This window comes from Esox lucius, chromosome 5, assembly GCF_011004845.1.
Source record: "Esox lucius isolate fEsoLuc1 chromosome 5, fEsoLuc1.pri, whole genome shotgun sequence".
NCBI classification, from domain to species: domain Eukaryota; kingdom Metazoa; phylum Chordata; class Actinopteri; order Esociformes; family Esocidae; genus Esox; species Esox lucius.
The window spans coordinates 4,882,108-4,905,000 of NC_047573.1; the positions used below are offsets into that span (position 1 = coordinate 4,882,108).

The 22,893-nt window shown below is 45.7% G+C and overlaps 1 protein-coding gene across 3 annotated transcripts in view; it reads left to right on the top strand.

The window, feature by feature from the left end:
* The first annotated feature begins 257 nt into the window (after window positions 1–257).
* The window catches only part of ehbp1 (EH domain binding protein 1), a 147,257-nt gene continuing 124,621 nt past the window's right edge, over window positions 258–22,893 (top strand). For 2 of the 3 annotated variants that reach the window (XM_029119964.2, XM_034292259.1), the window contains exons 1-5: window positions 259–664; window positions 1,869–2,371; window positions 17,703–17,760; window positions 18,147–18,242; window positions 20,701–20,754. In XM_029119964.2, coding sequence (XP_028975797.2) covers window positions 2,268–2,371; window positions 17,703–17,760; window positions 18,147–18,242; window positions 20,701–20,754 — 312 coding nt within the window. In that variant the 5' untranslated portion in view covers window positions 259–664; window positions 1,869–2,267. Of the gene's footprint in view, window positions 665–1,868; window positions 2,372–17,702; window positions 17,761–18,146; window positions 18,243–20,700; window positions 20,755–22,893 lie in introns of all 3 variants that reach the window. The other variant, XM_034292258.1, reaches the window with a different exon arrangement.

A 22,893-nucleotide genomic window follows, 5' to 3' on the forward strand; every position in this document is an offset into this window, starting at 1 on the left:
CCTTTATATATACAACATACACCCTGGTTTAGCTTGTTGACCAATACAAAAACCTGTGGTTATTTTCAGTACCGGGACCATGATTACTGTCCTGGGAGTTGTGATTACATTTATTTGATTGAAGTATTACTAGGCCAATGGGAAAATGGAAATACAAAGAGTCCTCATGAATCATTCAAGAGCCACGAAATGTCACACAAAAAATAGCCAATGGGAAGGGCCTAGGAGGCGGTTCTTCGTAGTGTAACACAAGTCCTCCTGTGTGTGTGTGTTGGGAAAAATTCATGGAGGGATTGAGTGTCTGGACTGTGTATGTGGATGGTGTCAGTAAAAAGCGTTTGTTGGAATTTGACTCCCGGGTTGGAATACTTTTAGTTTACTTTGTTTTGATACAAGCACAAGTTCAGCTAGCACACGTCTTGGAAGAACTCATCTTCATGTAGTCTCTGTTATCACCTGGGAGGAAGCCGAATCCTGCTGTTTGCTGGCGGTCGGGATAACTATTTCCGTGCGTTGGGCTAGCTGGCTAGCACTGACTAGCTGAATGGCTAATACTGCTGCAAAGCTAGACGATAATTAGCTGGCTGGCTAGCTAGCTTGCTGGTTACAAACCTATAGACAGCCTGTTGGCTACCCTGCTAGCTATTTTAGCCCATATTTAAAGGTACGTATCAAGCTTGTTAACTACTCTTTTTAGTCATATGTTTTTGTGGCTACGTAAAGTGGCTGAATTTGGCAAGGTTGCACATCGCTAGAAGAGGCAATTTTGAATTCCCTTCCTCCTAACGGATAGCTAGCAAGCAAGCAAAGAAGCAAACTACGGCTAGTAGTACGCGGTTAGCCACCACTAGCCGGCAAAAGATTTGCTTTAGGTTTTTAGTCAGTGTAACATTAATGACTATCTTTAGGTTTGATGTTGAGGCCCCGCGTATTTATATATGGTCTATCTAGATACCTGGATAAGATAACGTTGCGCTTGATATCATTGCCTGAAGTTCCACCTGGAACTCTCTTAAGTGTTTGTCCGCGTGGACCTATCCCAGATAGCGGTGAGGGTTATGTAATTACTTTAGCTACAATACGCATTAAAGGTCCCTGTACCCGTATATGTATCGAGTATTGCTACTCCAAACGTAACAAATGGGCTATGCAATAATTAAAAGTACAATGACTGTAGCCAGTTGCTGCAGCCACCACCACCCATTCATCAGCGCCTAACATTGTCACTTGTTTTAGTCTTTCCAAATTAGACTTGGTGTTCTTCTGGAATGCCACACAAACAATAAAGGCCCACGTGTTCAGATATATGGTTTCCCCGTTGGTGACCGATTTGCATGTGCATTAAACCACATTTTCAGCCAAGAAAACAATAGTCATTAAATTACTCTTCGGCAAGATAACAATGTGTCCAACCATTTCTATTGTTTTGCAAGAATACGCGTAATGGTTTATTGATTTTAAACAAATCCACTTCGTCTAGCTAAATATTGTATTTCCTAACCGGTAGATGGTATCGCCTCGGTTGGAGCACATCCAGACGTGTTATGGTGCGGTCTACCCCAAGGAATGTGGCGTGGAATGTGCCTTGCCAAATGACGATCCTCTATGCACAAGCTACGATGAGTTTATCGTTTCTGTTATCGTGATGTGAACAGTAGTAGTCTTGCAACAAACAATGAATAACAGTTATGTTGTGAATTCACGTTCATATGTCTTTATCACTTCATGCTGACCTCACTCAGCGTCTGAGGTTGATACAATCCCCAAGTACTGCACAATCTCGGGTGTGTTCGTTGCAGCAGGCAATCTCCTGTTCTCCCATTCGGTGTTGCATGTTGTAAGTCTGGTCCTTTTTCTCCTATTTGTAGGTGTTTCGACGTAAAGAAGAACGGAATACCAGAGCCAGAGATTAATTCCTTTTGTACTATTCTCTAATTTTTTATTTTATTTTTACTTTCCATTATGGTCACCGTCGTATCTGACAGCCTACGCGCCATTGATTGCACGAGCCTTCACCCAGTTTTCTCGGGATGTTTTTAGAGGCATGGCACCGCCACGGCGAGACAGTCCGCTGACATTGGATTCTACGGGTTTTTGTATATTTTTGTAAAATATTAACAATGTATCTACGCAGGAGCTTCTCTTTTCTGGGATACGTCTAAACATTCAAGTGACTGCGAGGGGGAATCGACAGAAGGAAAGAAAATAAGCGACCATTCACCACGGGTTATACGGAGTCATACAAGAACTTTCCCTAAACAAATATAATGGCTTCGGTGTGGAAAAGATTACAACGTGTGGGGAAACATGCGTCGAAGTTCCAGTTCGTGGCTTCCTATCAGGAACTTATGGTGGAGTGTTCAAAGAAATGGTGAGTTGGGACACATACGTCCTATACACTCAGTTATTGACTCATACATCTTAATCGAATACCGGATATGTCATCAAGCATAAGTGTGTCTTGGATATGTCGCTGCTGCTAGTTCTTTTTACTAGGGGTGAATGGCCCTGTTAATTATTCGCAGACGTTCATTTCGCCTGCATTTATTTTGTGTTGTTTCTTAAACATGTCAGTTTCAATGTTTAATTCATGCCGGGTATTCATTTGTCAAGCAACTGTTTAAGTTGGCGTGGGTTACATATTCAGGGGCCGAATTTCACCGGTTGCGATATTCGGGTCCAAGTGAACACTCACCGCACTAGCGGGAAACCCGTTTGTTTATGTACATGTGTGATGTGTTTGTTTGTGTGGACGCGATGGACTGTCAGCCCAGTTCTGGTGAGGAAATTTGTCTGGCCCAGCTGTTGAATTGAAGTGAGACAAAAAAGTAAAAAGTCACTTTGAGAAACAAATAATGATTCTTCATGTGCTGTGTTCCGCAAACAGGACATTACTAGGCCTGCTAAAGATGTCTAGACAAGTACCCTATTAATCAACTTTTTGTATGTATCACACTAGATTGGAAGTGCTGTGATTTTGAAATGCAGGAGTGGGATACAAATATGTGCACACAGAACCAGAATCATGTCTGTGTCTGTCTGTGTGTGTCCTCTCTGTCTGTGTGTGTCCTCTCTGTCTGTGTGTGTCCTCTCTGTCTGTGTGTGTCCTCTCTGTCTGTGTGTGTCCTCTCTGTCTGTGTGTGTCCTCTCTGTCTGTGTGTGTCCTCTCTGTCTGTGTGTGTCCTCTCTGTCTGTGTGTGTCCTCTCTGTCTGTGTGTGTCCTCTCTGTCTGTGTTTGTCCTCTCTGTCTGTGTGTGTCCTCTCTGTCTGTGTGTGTCCTCTCTGTCTGTGTGTGTCCTCTCTGTCTGTGTGTGTCCTGTCCTGTCTGTCTGTGTGTGTCCTGTCCTGTCTGTGTGTGTCCCGTCCTGTCTGTCTGTGTCCCGTCCTGTCTGTCTGTGTCCCGTCCTGTCTGTCTGTGTCCCGTCCTGTCTGTCTGTGTCCCGTCCTGTCTGTCTGTGTCCCGTCCTGTCTGTCTGTGTCCGTCCTGTCTGTCTGTGTCCGTCCTGTCTGTCTGTGTCCGTCCTGTGTCCGTCCTGTCCCTGTCTGTCTGTGTCCTGTCCCTGTCTGTCTGTGTCCTGTCCCTGTCTGTCTGTGTCCTGTGTGTCCTGTCTCTGTCTGTGTGTGTGTGTCCTGTCTCTGTCTGTCTGTCTGTGTGTGTGTGTCCTGTCTCTGTCTGTCTGTCTGTGTGTGTGTCCTGTCTCTGTCTGTCTGTCTGTGTGTGTGTGTCCTGTCTCTGTCTGTCTGTCTGTGTGTGTGTGTCCTGTCTCTGTCTGTCTGTCTGTGTGTGTGTGTCCTGTCTCTGTCTGTCTGTCTGTGTGTGTGTGTCCTGTCTCTGTCTGTCTGTCTGTGTGTGTGTGTCCTGTCTCTGTCTGTCTGTCTGTGTGTGTGTGTCCTGTCTCTGTCTGTCTGTCTGTGTGTGTGTGTCCTGTCTCTGTCTGTCTGTCTGTGTGTGTGTGTCCTGTCTCTGTCTGTCTGTCTGTGTGTGTGTGTCCTGTCTCTGTCTGTCTGTGTGTGTGTGTGTGTCCTGTCTCTGTCTGTCTGTCTGTGTGTGTGTGTCCTGTCTCTGTCTGTCTGTCTGTCTGTCTGTGTGTGTCCTGTCTCTGTCTGTCTGTCTGTCTGTCTGTGTGTGTCCTGTCTCTGTCTGTCTGTCTGTCTGTCTGTGTGTGTCCTGTCTCTGTCTGTCTGTCTGTCTGTGTGTGTGTGTCCTGTCTCTGTCTGTCTGTCTGTCTGTCTGTGTGTGTCCTGTCTCTGTCTGTCTGTCTGTCTGTGTGTGTCCTGTCTCTGTCTGTCTGTCTGTGTGTGTGTGTGTGTGTGTCCTGTCTCTGTCTGTCTGTCTGTCTGTGTGTCCTGTCTCTGTCTGTCTGTCTGTCTGTGTGTGTGTGTGTGTCCTGTCTCTGTCTGTCTGTCTGTCTGTGTGTGTCCTGTCTCTGTCTGTCTGTGTGTGTGTGTGTGTGTGTGTGTCCTGTCTCTGTCTGTCTGTCTGTGTGTGTGTGTCCTGTCTCTGTCTGTCTGTCTGTGTGTGTGTGTCCTGTCTCTGTCTGTCTGTCTGTGTGTGTGTGTCCTGTCTCTGTCTGTCTGTCTGTGTGTGTGTGTCCTGTCTCTGTCTGTCTGTCTGTGTGTGTGTGTCCTGTCTCTGTCTGTCTGTCTGTCTGTGTGTGTGTGTCCTGTCTCTGTCTGTCTGTGTGTGTGTGTCCTGTCTCTGTCTGTCTGTGTGTGTGTGTCCTGTCTCTGTCTGTCTGTGTGTGTGTGTGTCCTGTCTCTGTCTGTCTGTGTGTGTGTGTGTCCTGTCTCTGTCTGTCTGTGTGTGTGTGTGTCCTGTCTCTGTCTGTCTGTGTGTGTGTGTGTCCTGTCTGTCTGTGTGTGTGTCCTGTCTGTCTGTGTGTGTGTGTGTGTCCTGTCTGTCTGTGTGTGTGTGTCCTGTCTGTCTGTGTGTGTGTGTGTGTCCTGTCTGTCTGTGTGTGTGTGTGTCCTGTCTGTCTGTGTGTGTGTGTGTCCTGTCTGTCTGTGTGTGTGTGTGTCCTGTCTGTCTGTGTGTGTGTGTGTGTGTGTGTCCTGTCTGTCTGTGTGTGTGTGTGTCCTGTCTGTCTGTGTGTGTGTGTGTGTCCTGTCTGTCTGTGTGTGTGTGTGTCCTGTCTGTCTGTGTGTGTGTGTGTGTGTGTGTCCTGTCTGTCTGTGTGTGTGTGTGTGTCCTGTCTGTCTGTGTGTGTGTGTGTGTCCTGTCTGTCTGTGTGTGTGTGTCCTCTCTGTCTGTCTGTGTGTCTCAGAATAACTTTGATGCGCAAAGCTCAGGACTCTGTTCAGCGTCCTGCTGTGAGTTTCTTATGTCTCCCTTTGGTTGTTAGACCAATCTGAACTCATTGTATGGCCTTTGGTAAGTTGGGCAACAGAATTCGGCTGCAGAAAAGAAGGGTGGAGTGTGTAGGAGAAAAGTACACTGTCAGGGATGAATATGGTGAGAATGGCTGGCATAGCCTGCATGTGTAGCGTGGTCATGGGCGGGTAAGTAAATATTAAAGGGACCCCCTGGACACATGATCACACATTGGAAATTGCGAAGCTCCCCTAAAAACACACTGTCACGACGTGACCTCAGCCTGCCTCGGACATGTCACCGCCAATCAGAAGGAGGTTGAGGTGTGCAGCCGGTCGTTTGGAGAGCCAAGTGCACTGCTCTGTTGCCCTTAAATGGATGTCATTGTTTTCCCACTCTTGCATAATGGGACTTTACAGCTGGACTGAGATTTTACACTGTCAATCTTGTGACCAGAGTCACAAAATATCTTTGTGATATGAACACTTGCCTTGCGGTGTCGGTCCCCCGCGTAGCTGAGTGAACTCTGCCCCGCCCGATTGCGGCCGTGTCCTTAAAGCCTGCAGATTGTACCGTGGGTGTGTTATGCCGCCGGTCTGCCCTGCGGCCGTGTTTTTCCGCGGTGACTTCGTACGCCTACATGCCTGCGATGTGGGACAGACGTTAACGTGTCGGGGGAATGGCATGGCAAAAATGTCTTCCTTCCGGAGGGGCGGAGATGGACCCGGGTAGGCTGTAGGCGGAGCCTCTGGGACAGTTTGTTTGGTTCCTTGGGTCCTCTTTGCCTGCAGACTCTAGATCACTTGGATGGGGGAGTGGCAGATGTCCACCCCCATTAGATTTCTCTCATTCCGGGGACTTTTGACAGGGGGAGGCGGGAAAAGGGATCCCAGGAATGAAAGCGTCTGGGGGATCTACCTCAGTCAGAAGCCATAACGGTTTGTTTGCACAGAGTTGTGTGCTGGTCAGGGGTCAGGGGTCAGGGGTTAGTGTAAGCCCGTGGTGTGCCCCTGGTTTTCTCACCCTCTAGGAGGACTTCAGGTCCTCTTCTAGGCCCCTGAAGAAAGCCTTGTATGAGGTAGATTGTTTCCGGAACATTCTCACCCCTTTGATATTTTCTGCCCTTGCCCTTTACAGTAGATTAATCGGACTTCTTGCTCAGGGTATTCTCTGGTACGTGCGTGCACGTGGCCTGATACATAGATGACCATGTGGTCCGCTGGGCCCACCTCGCTTTGCAGAACCTAGGGCTCTGCAGGCAGTAATGGAATCAGTGTATATAATAGGCTTCCCCGGACGATTTGGCCTGCTACTCTTATATACCTAGTGTTTTTATTTATTTATTGCATCTGCTAAACGGTGTCTATTAGTGGCGATCATGTATGTGTCAGTCTTTGGAATAATTACTCCTGCTTGAGAATTATGTTAGAGAAGGTCTTCAACTGAAACAAATGGCCGTGTCATGGCTGGTGTTGTGACGATCCTGTAATCATCCGAATGCAACGCCTGACTAATGGATGAGAAGCAAGGAGCGTCTGGTGACCATCGCTGGAATGAGATGCTTTGCTCATGAGATCTGTGTGATGTGTTGTAGAGAGGGGCTTGGGGGAGGGAGAGTGTTATATGAACCGAGTGAGTGGACAGAGCACTGATATCATGGATCTGTTGTTGTACAGTCATGTGAAAAAGGAAGTAGACCCTGTGTATAGTTTTTCTTTCACATGCAGACGTGGTTATTACAGCAAAATTTCAATTAATTGATAAATGTAGCACAGTTAAAATGTGCCCTATGTAAGATTTCCACCATACAAACGCAGAAACCTGCTTATTACATAGGGGATGCAATTTGAATTGGAGTACTTCGCAAATAGAAGATGATTTATTGGTGTTCTCACGCTCATGTTTGGCATCTTCCAGATTATTTTATCTTTGTTAATTCTCGTCCAACCTTTTTGCCAGTCTCAAAGAAATAGCCATACTGTTCTGAAGACTCGAATGTGAGCTTTGGTTTCAAACGGCAAAGGAATAGATGGGAAGATATGGACCTCAAAATAGGAATACCAATTTAATTGTTGTAAAAGTTAGTACAATACTAACTTTACCATCACATAAAATTACGAAAATTAGAATCAGGTGTAAATAAGAGCTTCTTTGGCCTGACATGCTCTGCTGATATACCAAACAACCCTATGCAATTAAAAATGTGCACCATGAAAACGAAGCTCTCATTGTTTCACATTGTGTGTGTGTTTCATAACACACGCTGCGTTAATGTCTTCTTGGAGGGCTCTGGGCTAACCAAAAAAGCCCTGAAAGCACTGGTCTGGTGAAGCCCCTGGTTTTGATGGGGAAAAGGGCAAGCTGAACTGTACTTAGACTTTGCAACAGATCTTAGACCTGTGAAAATGGTCTGAGGGGAGTTGAAGAGGGCCGGGCAAAAAAAACAAAAACATGAATGTGACACAGTTGAAACAGTGCTGGTAATACTTACCAGGGTTGTGTATTTTTTCACATCATTGTACAATAAGGACACGACAAGTTTGTGTGGCTCTAGCAAGGATTGCTGCTTCAGTTAAGGCGAAACCCGCTTGTGTGTTTGATAATCCAGTTGTTCCATCGTAACCCCTTACCCCAGGGGTGTAATGTGACAGAACAGACCTGTAATGCAGTGACAGTCCAGTTAGTCCATCGTAACCCATTACCCCAGGGGTGTAATGTGACAGAACAGACCTGTAATGCAGTGACAGTCCAGTTGTTCCATCGTAACCCTTTACCCCAGGGGTGTAATGTGACAGAACAGACCTGTAATGCAGTGACAGTCCAGTTGTTCCATCGTAACCCTTTACCCCAGGGGTGTAATGTGACAGAACAGACCTGTAATGCAGTGACAGTCCAGTTGTTCCATCGTAACCCTTTACCCCAGGGGTGTAATGTGACAGAACAGACCTGTAATGCAGTGACAGTCCAGTTGGTCCATCGTAACCCTTTACCCCAGGGGTGTAATGTGACAGAACAGACCTGTAATGCAGTGACATTCCAGTTAGTCCATCGTAACCCGTTACCCCAGGGGTGTAATGTGACAGAACAGACCTGTAATGCAGTGACAGTCCAGTTGTTCCATCGTAACCCGTTACCCCAGGGGTGTAATGTGACAGAACAGACCTGTAATGCAGTGACAGTCCAGTTGGTCCATCGTAACCCGTTACCCCAGGGGTGTAATGTGACAGAACAGACCTGTAATGCAGTGACAGTCCAGTTGGTCCATCGTAACCCATTACCCCAGGGGTGTAATGTGACAGAACAGACCTGTAATGCAGTGACAGTCCAGTTGGTCCATCGTAACCCATTACCCCAGGGGTGTAATGTGACAGAACAGACCTGTAATGCAGTGTGGCTTTTTGTGTGGCAGCTGTGTACACCCTTCTGACCGTGGAACTGTTTTCATATTTCTCTCTGTCTCCTCTAGTCTTTTTTTCCACCTAACTGCTCCATGTCGGGAGCACTCTCAATGTGTACCATCACACACACACACCAACACACACACACCAACACCATTCACGTCTCTTTCAGCAACATGCAGAGTCTTTGACACAAAGGCAACATTTCATACTGCCATCAGGGAAATAGTTCTCCTAGTGTTACAGGCCCTGTTCTCAAGAGACACATGTCAGTCTGTTAGTCCGACGTGGCCTCTCTGACTCTCGCTGACTGTGTCCAGGTCACTGCGTCTCATGCTTTTATAATTGAGTCCGGACGCATTTCAGCGTCATGTTGGTCTGTGGGAGTAGCAGAGGACCCGTCTCCATCTTCAACTCTTCAGAACCAGCCTTGTATTTGTTGGGATGAGACGGGGCCATACATTTGGGTGCAGGCAAAAATGGGGTAAAAGCATGTAATACCGATTATCATAATTTTGTCTGTGTTCTGAAACAAGTCCCAAATATTTTCCGGCCTAAGCGCTTACCCAAACGCGGGCATGCGTTTTACTTTGAGACCGAGTGCTGTGGGGAGGGAGACCTTGCTGAACTACCAGGCTCGTTTGGGAACCTGCCAGGGAGCAGGTGGAGACCGGGCCTTCCGGTCATAGAGGGCTTCGGCCCACCCACTTTCACCAGCGCCGCTGCCGAGGAATTCCAGGAGGGTGAGGACATGGACTCATAACTTTCATGATGCTGGAGCTGGGACGTAGCGTCCTGCATTGGGTTGGATGCCTGCGGGTTATTGAGGGGGAGTGGAATTTAACATTCCTTTGGGTCAAAATTACATCTCTTTTTGCCGTTCGCCTGTTCTACGGCTTTGGGTGCAAACAGTCTGTAGTTGGGCTGCAAGCTCGCTTTCATGTTAGCAACCAGGGTAAACAGCCTACCATGCAACTACTCTGCAGATTCTAGCAACCTGGGTACACAGCTTACCATGCTACTACTCTGCGGATTCTAGCAACCTGGGTAAACAGCCTACCATGCAACTACTCTGCAGGTTCTAGCAACCTGGGTAAACAGCCTACCATGCAACTACTCTGCAGGTTCTAGCAACCTGGGTTAACAGCCTACCGTGCAACTACTCTGCAGGTTCTAGCAACCTGGGTAAACAGCTTACCATGCAACTACTCTGCGGATTCTCTAACCGTTCCCCTGGGGAGTAGTTGCATGGTAGGCTACATTTTTGTGCTCCGTACTAGCTTCACCTATTCAAGGGCCAGTAGAGTTGCTGATATGTTGACTCAGGTGCGCTAGCCGTGCAATAGATCAAATAAACACTGAGCGGCTGGCGGTCTCCCAGGGGAGGGTAGAGTAGCACTTGTCTTCCCCATAGCTGGCTTGGGAATAGACTTGGAACTGTTTAGCTTGGTTAATTTCCACGTGGTGTGGAAATGATGCTGCCTGTTTAGGTAATGCAATTTTAAGAAAAGCTTAAGTGTTGAGAGAGTCTTGTCGGGTACATGGGGTTATTGGGTAAAGGGTAGGTTACTACCTGAAATAACCTTGAAATGCAGACAAATGCATTATATGCTGGGAAGAGGAAAAATCCCATGTATGATAGTGTATTGCCCAGAGCTCACTGTTAAAACAATGGGAAACTTACTGCCCCTGAAAACGTTTATATTGTCCCTCCTTCCAAAAGTTTTAATTTATCAGTGTTACCACATGCTACCAAATACATGTTACTTTACATGATTAGTCCTTTATGAAATTCATTATGGATATGGATAAAACATTAAAACAATTATATTTTTTTTCCACATTTCTAATTATGAAAGTGAATAAAAAGATGAGTCAACAAAACATTTGACTTTTAAACAAAACACTAACTCATTCATCCCCAAGGCAACAGACTGGTCCGTTTTAGTTACTAGGTATGCGGTTGTTTTATGTTGTGCAATCACCCAGTGGGCATCTGCATTTAAATTCCTGACCAGTAAGGTCAAGGGCTCTGAAGACGGATTGTCAGCCACCTGCTTGGCTGTCATGAGGACCAGGTGCTGTTTGCTAATGGCATGGCATGGCAGGTCAGGGACTGTTAGCGAAAGTTGACAGTGCCTTTGTAAAAATACCCACATTTGTCCGCTCCAGCCGGGAGCTTACCACAGACAACACGGTGCATTTGGGTTCCATCGAAGCCGAAACGGGTAAATTCATTTTTGCACTGAGGTAAAAATGTTCGCTTTCGTTCGAGATTGTGCTATGCTGCCTTCTTCAGTTGAGTGGCTCGCGCAAGGTTTTAAATGTTTTATTCAAAAACAATACCAGACCGACGCGTCACATCACTGCCCAACTCTCAACAGTGCGTGAAAGGAGCTGCAAGGTAGTTGTCGTGTGCCAGATTACAAAACTACTGGAGGATGTTGAGTTCATAATGCGTTTATAATTTTTTTCAATCTCCATTATTTTATTTTGCAGTGGCCCGATCGAGACTGTGACTTGCTAGTTTTAGTAGTCCCAACTTAACTTTTTACCTTACCGTGGCCATCGATGTTGTCGAGCCCTGGTTGTGGCATACCTAGACGAATCAGTTTTGCGTGATTACATTAGAATAAAAGGTCTCTCGGAGCACTTGTAATTTTGGCAGCTTTTAAGTCATTTTCGTTTTTTTTTTTCCAGTCGATTGTAACCCTGGACTGCAAGTCGACAGTAATTGCACAAGGCTATCTGGTGCTCTGTGCACATGATGGAATTAAGATTGGGAACCCAGATATTTGTTATTTCATAAAAGTAATGACTGAAGTGATTCACTAACATTACAAACATTTTAGTCACATTTTAGTAATTATGTTTTCTATATAATCATAATTCATCGGGGCTTGCCATTGCCGTTCGTCTTATGCAAAATCAAAAAAATCGTTGTTGTCCCGAGTTTTAGTTAACTGATAAAAACTGAGGTAAGACTGAAATTGTTGGTGCGTTAACTCTGTTTTTTGAGGTAGTTTGTATCCAGATTTAAAGATGTACTGCCCAAGTTTACTCGAATTTAATAATTAAAAAATATTTCTAAGGTACATTTGGTGTCCAGATTGGCACATCCTCACCATGCCTTTCCCTCACCCTGGAGGTGTTTGTAGTCCTGTCAGAGTACAAAGGGGCCATTAAGACGCATGGAGCCTATTGCATGTTTGTTATCACAACCCCGCAATAGAATTTGCCTGAAGGACTGTCGATATTCCCGTAGATTCAGAGCTGAAAACCATTCATTGCCGATGAGCCCAAACAAATTATTCCGACTGCAGAGACGACCCGTCAGATTATACGTTAGCAGCTGACTTTAGGTCTAGGGAAAGCAGTATTTGGATGAGAGTCCACTGTGAATTATCCTAATTTTTCTGAAGGAAGCACTATGTTTTGCGTAGGCTACAGTACACTTACTAGGGCATTCTCAGGCTGGGTTATCAAGGCTTGGCTGAGGGGAGAGTTGAATGTTTAGAGAAGATAAATATAGCAACTGGCAGCTGTACGGGAACTCATTCAAAGATGTTTGGCTTCTCAAACATGACAAACTTAATGCCGAACTTCTTATTCAGCCACTTGGTCAACTAGCATGTTGAACCAAATATGTTGCTCTTGCTGGCTGCCATGCTAAACTATGTGATTGGCTCAACTCTTCTGGAGAGCTTCATAATGCAAAGCAATGTGACTGGTGAAATGAAGAACGCAGACTGCTTTATACGGTCATGTGTGTATTCGGAAAGTATTCAGACCCCTTCACTTCACATTTTGTTATATAAACTAAATTTATGATTACATTCTTTTGCCATCAGTCTACACCATTGCTGGCCAATACTGTTCCTGGAGATCTACCGTCTTGTAGATTCTCTCTTCAACCCCAGTTTTGACTAACTTAATTTAGCTTCTCATTTAGATCATTATTGTAGTTTACTGATAAAAAACCAGGAACAGGGGTGGGCAGCCCCAATCTATAAAGAACACACCAAAGTGAGAATACATCTGTAGAAATATGTGCCAGTCTATTGACAACTAGTTCTCGAGTGTCTGTCACTGCGAAACATCCCATGGCATGATGCTCCCGCCGCCATTTCTGTGGAGGGAGTGTTTGCCAGGTGATGATTGGTGGCCGTACCTTGTTTTCACCTGACTGCCGGTGTCCTTCAGGGCACCATGTCGTATCTCATAAACCCTTTACTCAGGAGTGGCCTCCGTCAAGCCACTTTACCACAAAGTCCCGATTTGATGGAGTACTCCGGAGATAGTAGACCTCCTGGCAGGTTCACCCATCTCTCCAGAGATACTCTGATGTCCGGATAGAGTGGTTCTTGGACGCTTCTTGCCTGGTTACAGGCTGACCTGTCTCAAGCACTGTGGCTGTGTCTTTATCTCCATCTCTGCTGCTGGGTCTGCAGGTGGTCTCCCCGGCTGTGTCCACTTAGGGACAATAAAATAGGGTTTTATTGTTGTAACTCAATAAAAAGAAAAATTTCCATTACGCCAGCCAGTCAGCCAGTGAGAGAACATGGGAGATTAGAGGAAAAAACCCAAAAATGACTAGGCTCAACCATTGTCTTTCTCACTTATTTTACTCGCACATACACATTTGTATTTCCATCTGATATGTTTCTATGTGCCTGTTGAGACCCTGAGCTATTCTAACAACAGCCCCATATTGTGACATATGTTCTGTTGCAAATCCCTGAACCCAACCACTTAGCTGGACCTCTTTCTTTGTCGGGACAGAATTGTCCCGCTCTTTTCTCCCTGTTCTCCCTCTCAATTCATAGTTTTAATCTGCATCTCCCAGTCTTGGATAGACAGACTGAAAGGGAGGCGGACAGCTCTGAAATGCTGAAACAAGTGTGGATCTTTGCTCTGTACTGCCCCCCTAAACATTCCTTCCTTCCAACCTTTCTACCCTTGTTGTTCCTCCCTATCCTTGACACACACACACACACACACACACACACTGTAGGATAATATCTCAAGTGCTTCCTCTGAGTGCAGATAGTTAGCTTCAGTATCCTGTCACGCCCTGCACATCCAGTTACCACATCCTGCGTGCGTGCGTGCGTGCATGCGTGTGTTTGCGTTTGCATGCATGCAGAGAGAAACTCCTGGTGAGATCACATCGCAGCTTCCGATGTGTGTCTGACCCACTTTCTCTCCTTCTTGCTCTCTGCCTCCCTCTCACTTCGTTTCCCTCTGTCTTTTACTTGTTTATTTAAAGGGGCCTTTCTTCTGTAAATATTTCTCCTCTTTCTTGGTTTATGTTGTCAGTTACTCTCAGTGGTTCTTCATTTTCTCAAGCCTTCTCCCTGCTTTTCATGCTCCCATGTCGCTCTCCCAATTGAGTGAGATGGAGAAATTCTGCCTTGATTCATATGGTGCAAGAGAGTGTGTCACAATGCTTTGTACACACACACACACACACCTCGTAATGCATGCTGCATCAGGTCTGGTTGGTGTTCTGTCACACAGAATAAATCTGAAAACAAAGTGACTGTTCTGTCAGATATTTTATTCTCTGTAGCCTAGAATCTCCCAAAGGTGTGTGCTCTGTGTCTGTCTGTTTCTGGAGGGGAGGGAACATAAGTATTGGAGGTACTGATTGGAAGAGCATTGAGAAGGCGATGTCCTGGAACTGGTGTCTGTGTGTGTGTTTTTGTACAGGGTGAGAAACTGAGGATTGGTTGCCAGCCTTGTGGTTTGAGCACCTGACTAGTAAATGAAAGGTTGCTGAATTGAATCCCTTTGCAAGCAAAGTGAAAGGTCTTCCTTTGAGCAATGCAGTTTTCACTAATTAATGACTTTACAGTATCTGGGAATGGGAGAGGAGTGTTTTTGTAGAATTTAACCACTTATAAACATATTGAAAAAAAATTGAAAACTGAAATATTGTTGTGCAGGTTTGTGCTACGAGTTAATACTTGTTGCACGATCACAGCTGTAAATCTGTTGGGAGGGGTTGGTGCCAACTTACACCTACACTTGGCAATATTTGAACATTCTTCTTTACAAAGCAGTTTTTTGTAATTATTATAATGCTGAAAGGTGAATGTCCATCCCAGTGTTAGCTTGCTTGCATAGGGCTGCTGGTTTTCCCAATTCACTTTTCTGTACATTGATACATTGATATTATTGCCCTTATTTTACCGGGTTAGTATGACTGCGAACACAGTCTCATTTTCAGCAGCTAACTGGAAGCAATTCAGGTTCACTGCCTTACTTTGGGGCAGAACAAAACCTTTTCCTATGCTGGCTCAGGGTTTTGATTCTGGCAATCTTTTGGGACTGGACAGATGCTTTAACCACAGGCTACCCTGCCCCGCAAAAATATATGAAAAGCATTCCCATAGCATGATGCTGCCACTACCGTCTTGTACAGCAGGTATGGTATTCATTGGGTTTTGTGCCATTTCTGGTTCCCGCCAAGTGTAATGCTTTGCATTTAGGCCAAATGGTTCCGTTTTAGTTTTTTGTCGGACCACAAAAGGTTTTGCCTCTTAGGTACATAATCTCTTGAGTGTTTTTTTTGGTCATGATTCAAATAGGATTCAATGTGGGCTTTCTTTGAATAATGGCTTCCTTCTCGCCACCCAACCACACAGCTGCGTTTTGTGGAGTGTTTGGGATATTGCTCTCTCATATGTTTTTGTGATACATAATTTCATTTCAAAAGGATAAAATCTTATTAGGTTTGGAGTGTGGATGAGTTGGGGGGGGGGGGGGGGGGTCGTAATGTAAATGCATTAAACTCTTAGACACTTACTCGGCATAACATGAAAGCTCAAGGGGTTTTAGGTTTTCTATAAGCACTGTCGGCACTATTCTTCCTTTTCCCTTGGGCAAGGTTTTTGTGGGTCTAATTTATGTTTGAGACCCTGGTGTCTGGACCTTTTTTGGAACACTGGTAGTCTAGGGTGCTGCAGGCTGTTTTAACGCCCTCATTGTATCTTTGTATTGCGACGTTAACGAGGCCGTTCGTCACTCCGAATTGTGTTCTGGTCTTGAATTAATGCGGGTGCATTGCACATTTTAACAGCACACTTGTTTGTGTACATTTCATACATCATTTAAATTGTTCACCCCTGTGTCTACGTGGATGTCTGTTTCATGTCTACAAAAGCCCTTCATGCCAAATTGTCTCACTGTGTCTCAGTTGCCCTCAATTTCTTTTGCCTGCTGTTTTGCTCTGTCTCTCGTATGACGTGCATTCTGCCTTTTGCTCTCTCTCTCGTATGACGTGCATTCTGCCTTTTGCTCTCTGTCTCTCGTATGACGTGCATTCTGCCTTTTGCTCTCTGTCTCTCGTATGACGTGCATTCTGCCTTTTGCTCTCTGTCTCTCGTATGACGTGCATTCTGCCTTTTGACGTGCATTCTGCCTTTTGCTCTCTGTCTCTCACATGACCTGCGTTCTGTCTTGTGGGACAATGGCCTCTCTGTGTGGGACCTTCCCATGCAGTCGCCCTATTCTTTAATTCACCCTCTGTTTTTCCTTCCCTCTTTCTGTTCTCTCACTTTCTCTCACCCACACACTCTTGTCACTCATTTCATTTTCCCCCTTGGCTCTTCCTTAGGCATGATGCAATACACACACACACTACATTGTACTTTTCTTTGTGGGCACCCAGAATCCTCTGTTTCACAACTTTGCCATAACTGTTGAGCCTGGTCCACTGGTGGCCAGGACTTGAACTTGGACGTGACTCGACTTGGACTGGAGCGTCAGTGGACTTGGGACTCGGTTTAGTGACTCTGATAGAGTTCTCTCTGGTAGTCACAGAGTCTTCCTCTGGCCCGACTGCGGTGTTGTGTTTTAGCCTTCCTGTATGGCTGACATTTATAGTGTCATTATGCTCTGTTTCTGTTTATTAGCTCATGTAACATGAGTGGGGAGTGTGTGTTTTGTCAGTCTGTAGAGACTAGGTCAAGACTCATCACTTATTCATACTGTACTGCAGCACTGGTGTGTGCACGCGTGTGCGTGTGAGATCGGACACCTTGGTCTCTTTACTGTATTTCTACTGCCGTGTGTGTGTGTGTGTGTGTGTGTGTGTGTGTGTGTGTGTGTGTGTGTGTGTGTGTGTGTGTGTGTGTGTGTGTGTGTGTGTGTGTGTGTGTGTGTGTGTGTGTGTGTGTGTGTGTGTGTGTGTGTGTGTGTGTGTGTGTGTGTGTGTGTGTGTGTGTGTGTGTGTGTGTGTGTGTGTGTGTGTGTGTGTGTGTGTGTGTGTGTGTGTGTGTGTGTGTGTGTGTGTGTGTGTGTGTGTGTGTTATTGGTGTTTGCAAGTGTACATACTAGTTTGTACAAACAGACTGGTTGCCCGGGCAGGATTTGAACCCACAACCTTGGGTGTGCCCGCACCAAGCTCCTGTGCCGCCTCATTCGTATGTCTGCTGTGGTCGCTGGTATCAGTCAGAACAGAGTGTGGAACCGTTTGGCGCTTTGTCGCACCTGCCTCTGTTAGCCGGATATCTGTCACATCCATCCGACTCACGGACAGGTGGGACTGGTCGTCTGACGGACTGGTGGGACTGGTCGGTTGACCGACTGGTGGGACTGGTCGTCTGACGGACTGGTGGGACTGGTCGGTTGACCGACTGGTCGTCTGACGGACTGGTGGGACTGGTCGTCTGACGGACTGGTGGGACTGGTCGTCTGACGGACTGGTGGGACTGGTCGTCTGACGGACCGGTCGGTTGACCGACTGGTCGTCTGTGGGACTGGTCGTCTGACGGACTGGTGGGACTGGTCGTCTGACGGACTGGTGGGACTGGTCGGTTGACCGACTGGTCGTCTGACGGACTGGTGGGACTGGTCGTCTGACGGACTGGTGGGACTGGTCGTCTGACGGACTGGTGGGACTGGTCGTCTGACTGAGTCTCTGCCCGCTCTCGTCTTCTCATCCCTCTATTCTCATCCCTCTCTGTTCTCCCTCTCTCTGTTGCCAGGCAACCAGACAAGCTGGTGGTGGTGTGGACGCGGAGGAGCCGGCGGAAATCGTCCAAGGTGAGTTCCACGTGCAGATAGAACTTACAGGTCTCACGCACCGTTCTGCCCTCATCTATGTAAGAACCCAAATAAAGTCTTAGGGTTCTTTGGTATATTGCTAATATACCACGGCAAGGAGCTGCTTCTAGTAACCATGCAAGAATGGGATATCCAGGCTCACTTAGCCGTGGTATATTGGCAATAAAGAATGATGTGGTGTCATGCCCGCGGTACATGTTCTCACATACCACAGCTATCGACCAATCAGCATTCAGTATGTGAACCTCCCGGTGTGTAGTTGCGTCTGTGATTTATTTCAGGTGTGTCGGTCTGCGTGGACTGAGTGGTGGGTCTTCTCCGTGTCTTAAGTGTTGTTGTTGTTGTTGTTGTTTGTTTCCCTCTAGTCTCATGGGTGGCAGCCCGGCATCAAGAACCCCTACAGGGGGGTGGTGGTTTGGCCGGTACCGGAGAACATAGAGATCACCGTGACACTGTTCAAGGTAACCAACTCCCTGCCCTGCCCCCCCCCCCCCCCCCCCCCTCACTTGGCCTATCTCTCACCACTCTTCGTGTGTCTGTGTGTGTGGGGGCGGTAGACTTTGGTATTTTAACCAGCTGATCTCCTGCTGACAGGCCATCCTGGTGGGGAATGTGTGTTTACTCTTGAGCACACTCATCTCTGTCCTGTGTGTGTGTGTTGGAAACAAAGTAGTAGATAAATGTCTTAAGTTTAAGCAAGACAATGTTTTCAGTCAGTGTATGTTAGTATGGGAATGCTGAACACACATTTCTCAGTATCCTGATGGACTAGCAGCTGTTTGTAGCCAGCTGAGGCGAGGTGAGGTAGCCAGCTGAGGCGAGGTGAGGTAGCCAGCTGAGGCGAGGTGAGGTAGCCCTCCAGAAAAAATGGAATATCATTTTTGGAAAGGATCCTCTCAGGACCTCCGCTAGCATCCCCCCCCCCCCCCTCCAAAGCCATCGTTTACACACCTTCCACAAATACATTGAGAGCACAGGGGGTGTTGCTGTTCCCACTGTGTCACTGAGACGTGTGTCTACTGCTACGACTCAGAAGGGTGTGTAGAAGGTCTGTTGAAGTTGTGCCGCGTCCCTGTAGCTTTGGAAAGGTCTACCAGAAAGTATATGGTAAATATCATATGTACACAAACAAATAACAAAACTCTGCTAGTACTGTTTAGTCTACTGCTCTGTACAGATGCCGTTGCCTGCAGTCAACCAATACATAGTCTTCTTTCATCATATTTCTTACATCTGGAGAAAGCTAAAGGATGCCTCCTGCTGTCAGCTTTCAACCATGGTGGGGGATCTGTAATTGTATGGGCAGTCATCTGTTAAACATGGTGGGTTATATGTAATGGTATGGGCAGTCATCTGTTAAACATGGTGGTTTATATGTAATGGTATGGGCAGTCATCTGTTAAACATGTTGATGGATCTGTAATAGTACGGGCAGTCATCTGTTAAACATGGTGGATTATATGTATTGGTATGGGCAGTCATCTGTTAAACATGGTGGGGGATCTGTAATGGTATGGGCAGTCATCTGTTAAACATATTGATGGATCTGTAATGGTATAGGCAGTCATCTGTTAAACATGGTGGGTTATATGTAATGGTATGGGCAGTCATCTGTTAAACATGTTGATGGATATGTAATGGTATGGGCAGACATCTGTTAAACATGGTGGGGGATCTGTAATGGTATGGGCAGTCATCTGTTAAATATGGTGGGGGACCTGTAATGGTATGGGCAGTCATCTGTTAAATATGGTGGGGGACCTGTAATGGTATGGGCAGTCATCTGTTAAACATGGTGGGTTATATGTATTGTTATGGACAGTCATCTGTTAAACATGTTGATGGATCTGTAATGGTATGGGCAGTCATCTGTTAAACATGGTGGGTTATATGTAATGGTATGGGCTGTCATCTGTTAAACATGGTGGGTTATATGTAATGGTATGGGCTGTCATCTGTTAAACATGGTGGGTTATATGTAATGGTATGGGCAGTCATCTGTTAAACATTGTGATGGATCTGTAATGGTATGGGCAGTCATCTGCCTTACTGTTTTGGAAAACCAAATGTATCATATTTTAGAATGCTATATCGGTTTCCCCGTTCACTTCCGTTGGAGCCCGCAGAGAGACTGCAGGAAACAACTGTAATAATGTACAGGAAAAAAAATTCTCCAGATACTAGGATCGTGCTAGATTATCTGTAAGTAAGCCCCAGGTTCAAAAATAGCTAACTTATCCTAAGGAATATGAGGCCATTTTACAGGACCAGATGCACCCTGCGCTTCAAGCACTGTTCCAAGTTCCAGTATTCCAGCATAATGCCCACATCCAGAATTCTATCAAATTCTAGATGGGTTTTTATGAACCCCAGGGTGAGGTCAAACCCCTCACTTGGCCTATCCAATGTCCACATCTGAACGTCTTTTGAACCTTTGTGGGTGCTTCTTGACCTCAGAGTCTGAAGTAGATTTCCACATGCTCGTTCCTCAAAGAACTTCTTATCTTCTTGAAGAATATCCCACTACACACAAACCGGGACTTGCATGACAGCATTCCAAGATGGATTGGAGCTGTTCTCTTCCTAATACTCCTTATTAGGTCCTTGATCTTAATATATTGTTAGATGTTTCTGTTATTTTGTCCATCCCCTGTACAGGGTTATTTGGGGTTATTTATCTCTGAGTACTGCTCTTATAAGACTTCTTTCCCAGTCACTGTTTGGAGGGGAAAAACGCAGTGGCTTCAACCCTTGGACAAGTGAATTAATTACATTTACCGTTAATTCAAAATTAAATATGGAACTTATAAATGATTCATGAGTTGTCAACATGTCCCATGACAACACAACACATTCTGATGTTTGTAAAATATATTTTTGTAAATGTAATCATGTACTTCTCCTTTCTTTCCATCCTAGGACCCCCATGCCGAAGAGTTTGAAGACAAGGAGTGGACGTTTGTCATAGAAAATGTGAGTGTCTTCCCACTCTACCCACCTGCTCAACACACAGCTGGAACTATTTCATATTATTGGACGAGATAAAACTTGAATCTCTTCAAGAGTCAACTCTTTCACTCCTGAGAGAATAAAAGAGGAAGCTGGTTGAGAAAACACATCCACAGTGGATGTAGCAACATAGAATAACTAGCATGTTGTCTGGGTTAGCATTGATTGTTTGGCTAGCAGAGGGCCTGTTGACTTGTTCGTTTGATGTGCACACGCTGCCATCTAGTGGCTCGACCCGGGTATGACCGTGTTCAATTTGTCCAATCAGTGAATTTGTAAGGACGTGTAAGTCGAGACTTTTGTTCAAGTGGGTGTGGTTTCTCTCCACTGGGGACACCAAACAGACTGGTAATAGACTCTCATGGTAGGCTCGAAGCCAGTCCCCTTGTCTTTCCCTTTCCTCACTCTTATTTTGCTCAGGTCCCTCCTGCAGTAGCACCAGTAGGGGGAGAGAGAGATGTTCTGGGTTAAGGTCCCACAGCAGAAGGATAGTCAGCAGTAATTTTTGTCTGCCTGTCTCAGGTGTTGACATTGAAATGACCTTTAATATTGAGAACAGACAGAGGTGTGTGTGTGTGTGTGTGTGTGTGTGTGTGTGTGTGTGTGTGTGTGTGTGTGTGTGTGTGTGTGTGTGTGTGTGTGTGTGTGTGTGTGTGTGTGTTTAGGTCTAACTATACTCATCTGGACCAAATGTCCCAATGAGTACAGGTGCTGGTCATATAATTAGAATATCATCAAAAAGTTGATTTATTTCAGTAATTCCATTCAAAAAGTGAAACTTGTGTAATGTATACATTCATTCCACACAGACTGATATATTTCAAGTGTTTATTTCTTTTAATTTTGATGATTATAACTGACAACTAAGGAAAACCCCAAATTCAGTATCTCAGAAAATGTGAATATTGTGAAAAGATTCAATATTGAAGAAACCTGGTGCCACACTCTAATCAGCTAATTAACCCAAAACACCTGCAAAGGCCTTTAAATGGTCTCTCAGTCTAGTTCTGTAGGCAAAACAATCATGGGGAAGACTGCTGACTTGACAGCTGTCCAAAAGACGACCATTGACACCTTGCACAAGGAGGGCAAGACACAAAAGGTCATAGCTAAAGAGGATGGCTTTTCACAGAGCTCTGTGTCCAAGCACATTAATAGAGAGGCGAAGCGAAGGAAAAGATGTTGTAGAAAAAAGTGTACAAGCAATAGGGATAAACGCACCCTGGAGAGGATTGTGAAACAAAACCCATTCAAAATGTGGGGGAGATTCACAAAGAATGGACTGCAGCTGGAGTCAGTGCTTCAAGAACCACCACGCACAGACGTATGCAAGACATGTTTCAGCTGTCGCATTCCTTGTGTCAAGCCACTCTTGAACAAGACACAGCGTCAGAAGCGTCTCGCCTGGGCTAAAGACAAAAAGGACTGGACTGCTGCTGAGTAATGTTCTCTGATGAAAGTACATTTTGCATTTCCTTTGGACATCAAGGTCCCAGAGTCTGGGGGAAGAGAATCCACATTGCTTGAAGTCCAGGGTAAAGTTTCCACAGTGAGTGATGGTTTGGGGTGCCATGTCATCTGCTGGTGTTGGTCTACTGTGTTTTCTGAGGTCCTAAGTCAACGCAGCCGTCTAGCAGGATGTTTTTGAGCACTTCATGCTTCCTGCTGCTGACCAACTTTATGGAGATGCAGATTTCATTTTCCGACAGGACTTGGCACCTGCACACAGTGCCGAAGCTACCAGTACCTGGTTTAAGGACCATGGTATCCCTGTTCTTAATTGGCCAGCAAACTCGCCTGTCCTTAAACCTATAGAAAATCTATGGGCTTATTGCGAAGAGGAAGATGCAATACGCCAGACCCAACAATGCAGAAGAGCTGAAGGCCACTATGAGAGCAACCTGGGCTCTCATAACACCTGAGCAGTGCCACAGACTGATCGACTCCATGCCACGCCGCATTGCTGCAGTAATTCAGGCAAGAGGAGTCCCAACTAAGTATTGAGTGCTGTACATGCTCATTCTTTTCATGTTCATACTTTTCAGTCGGCCAACCTTTCTACAAATATTTTTTTTGAATTGGTCTTAAGTAATATAAAAATTT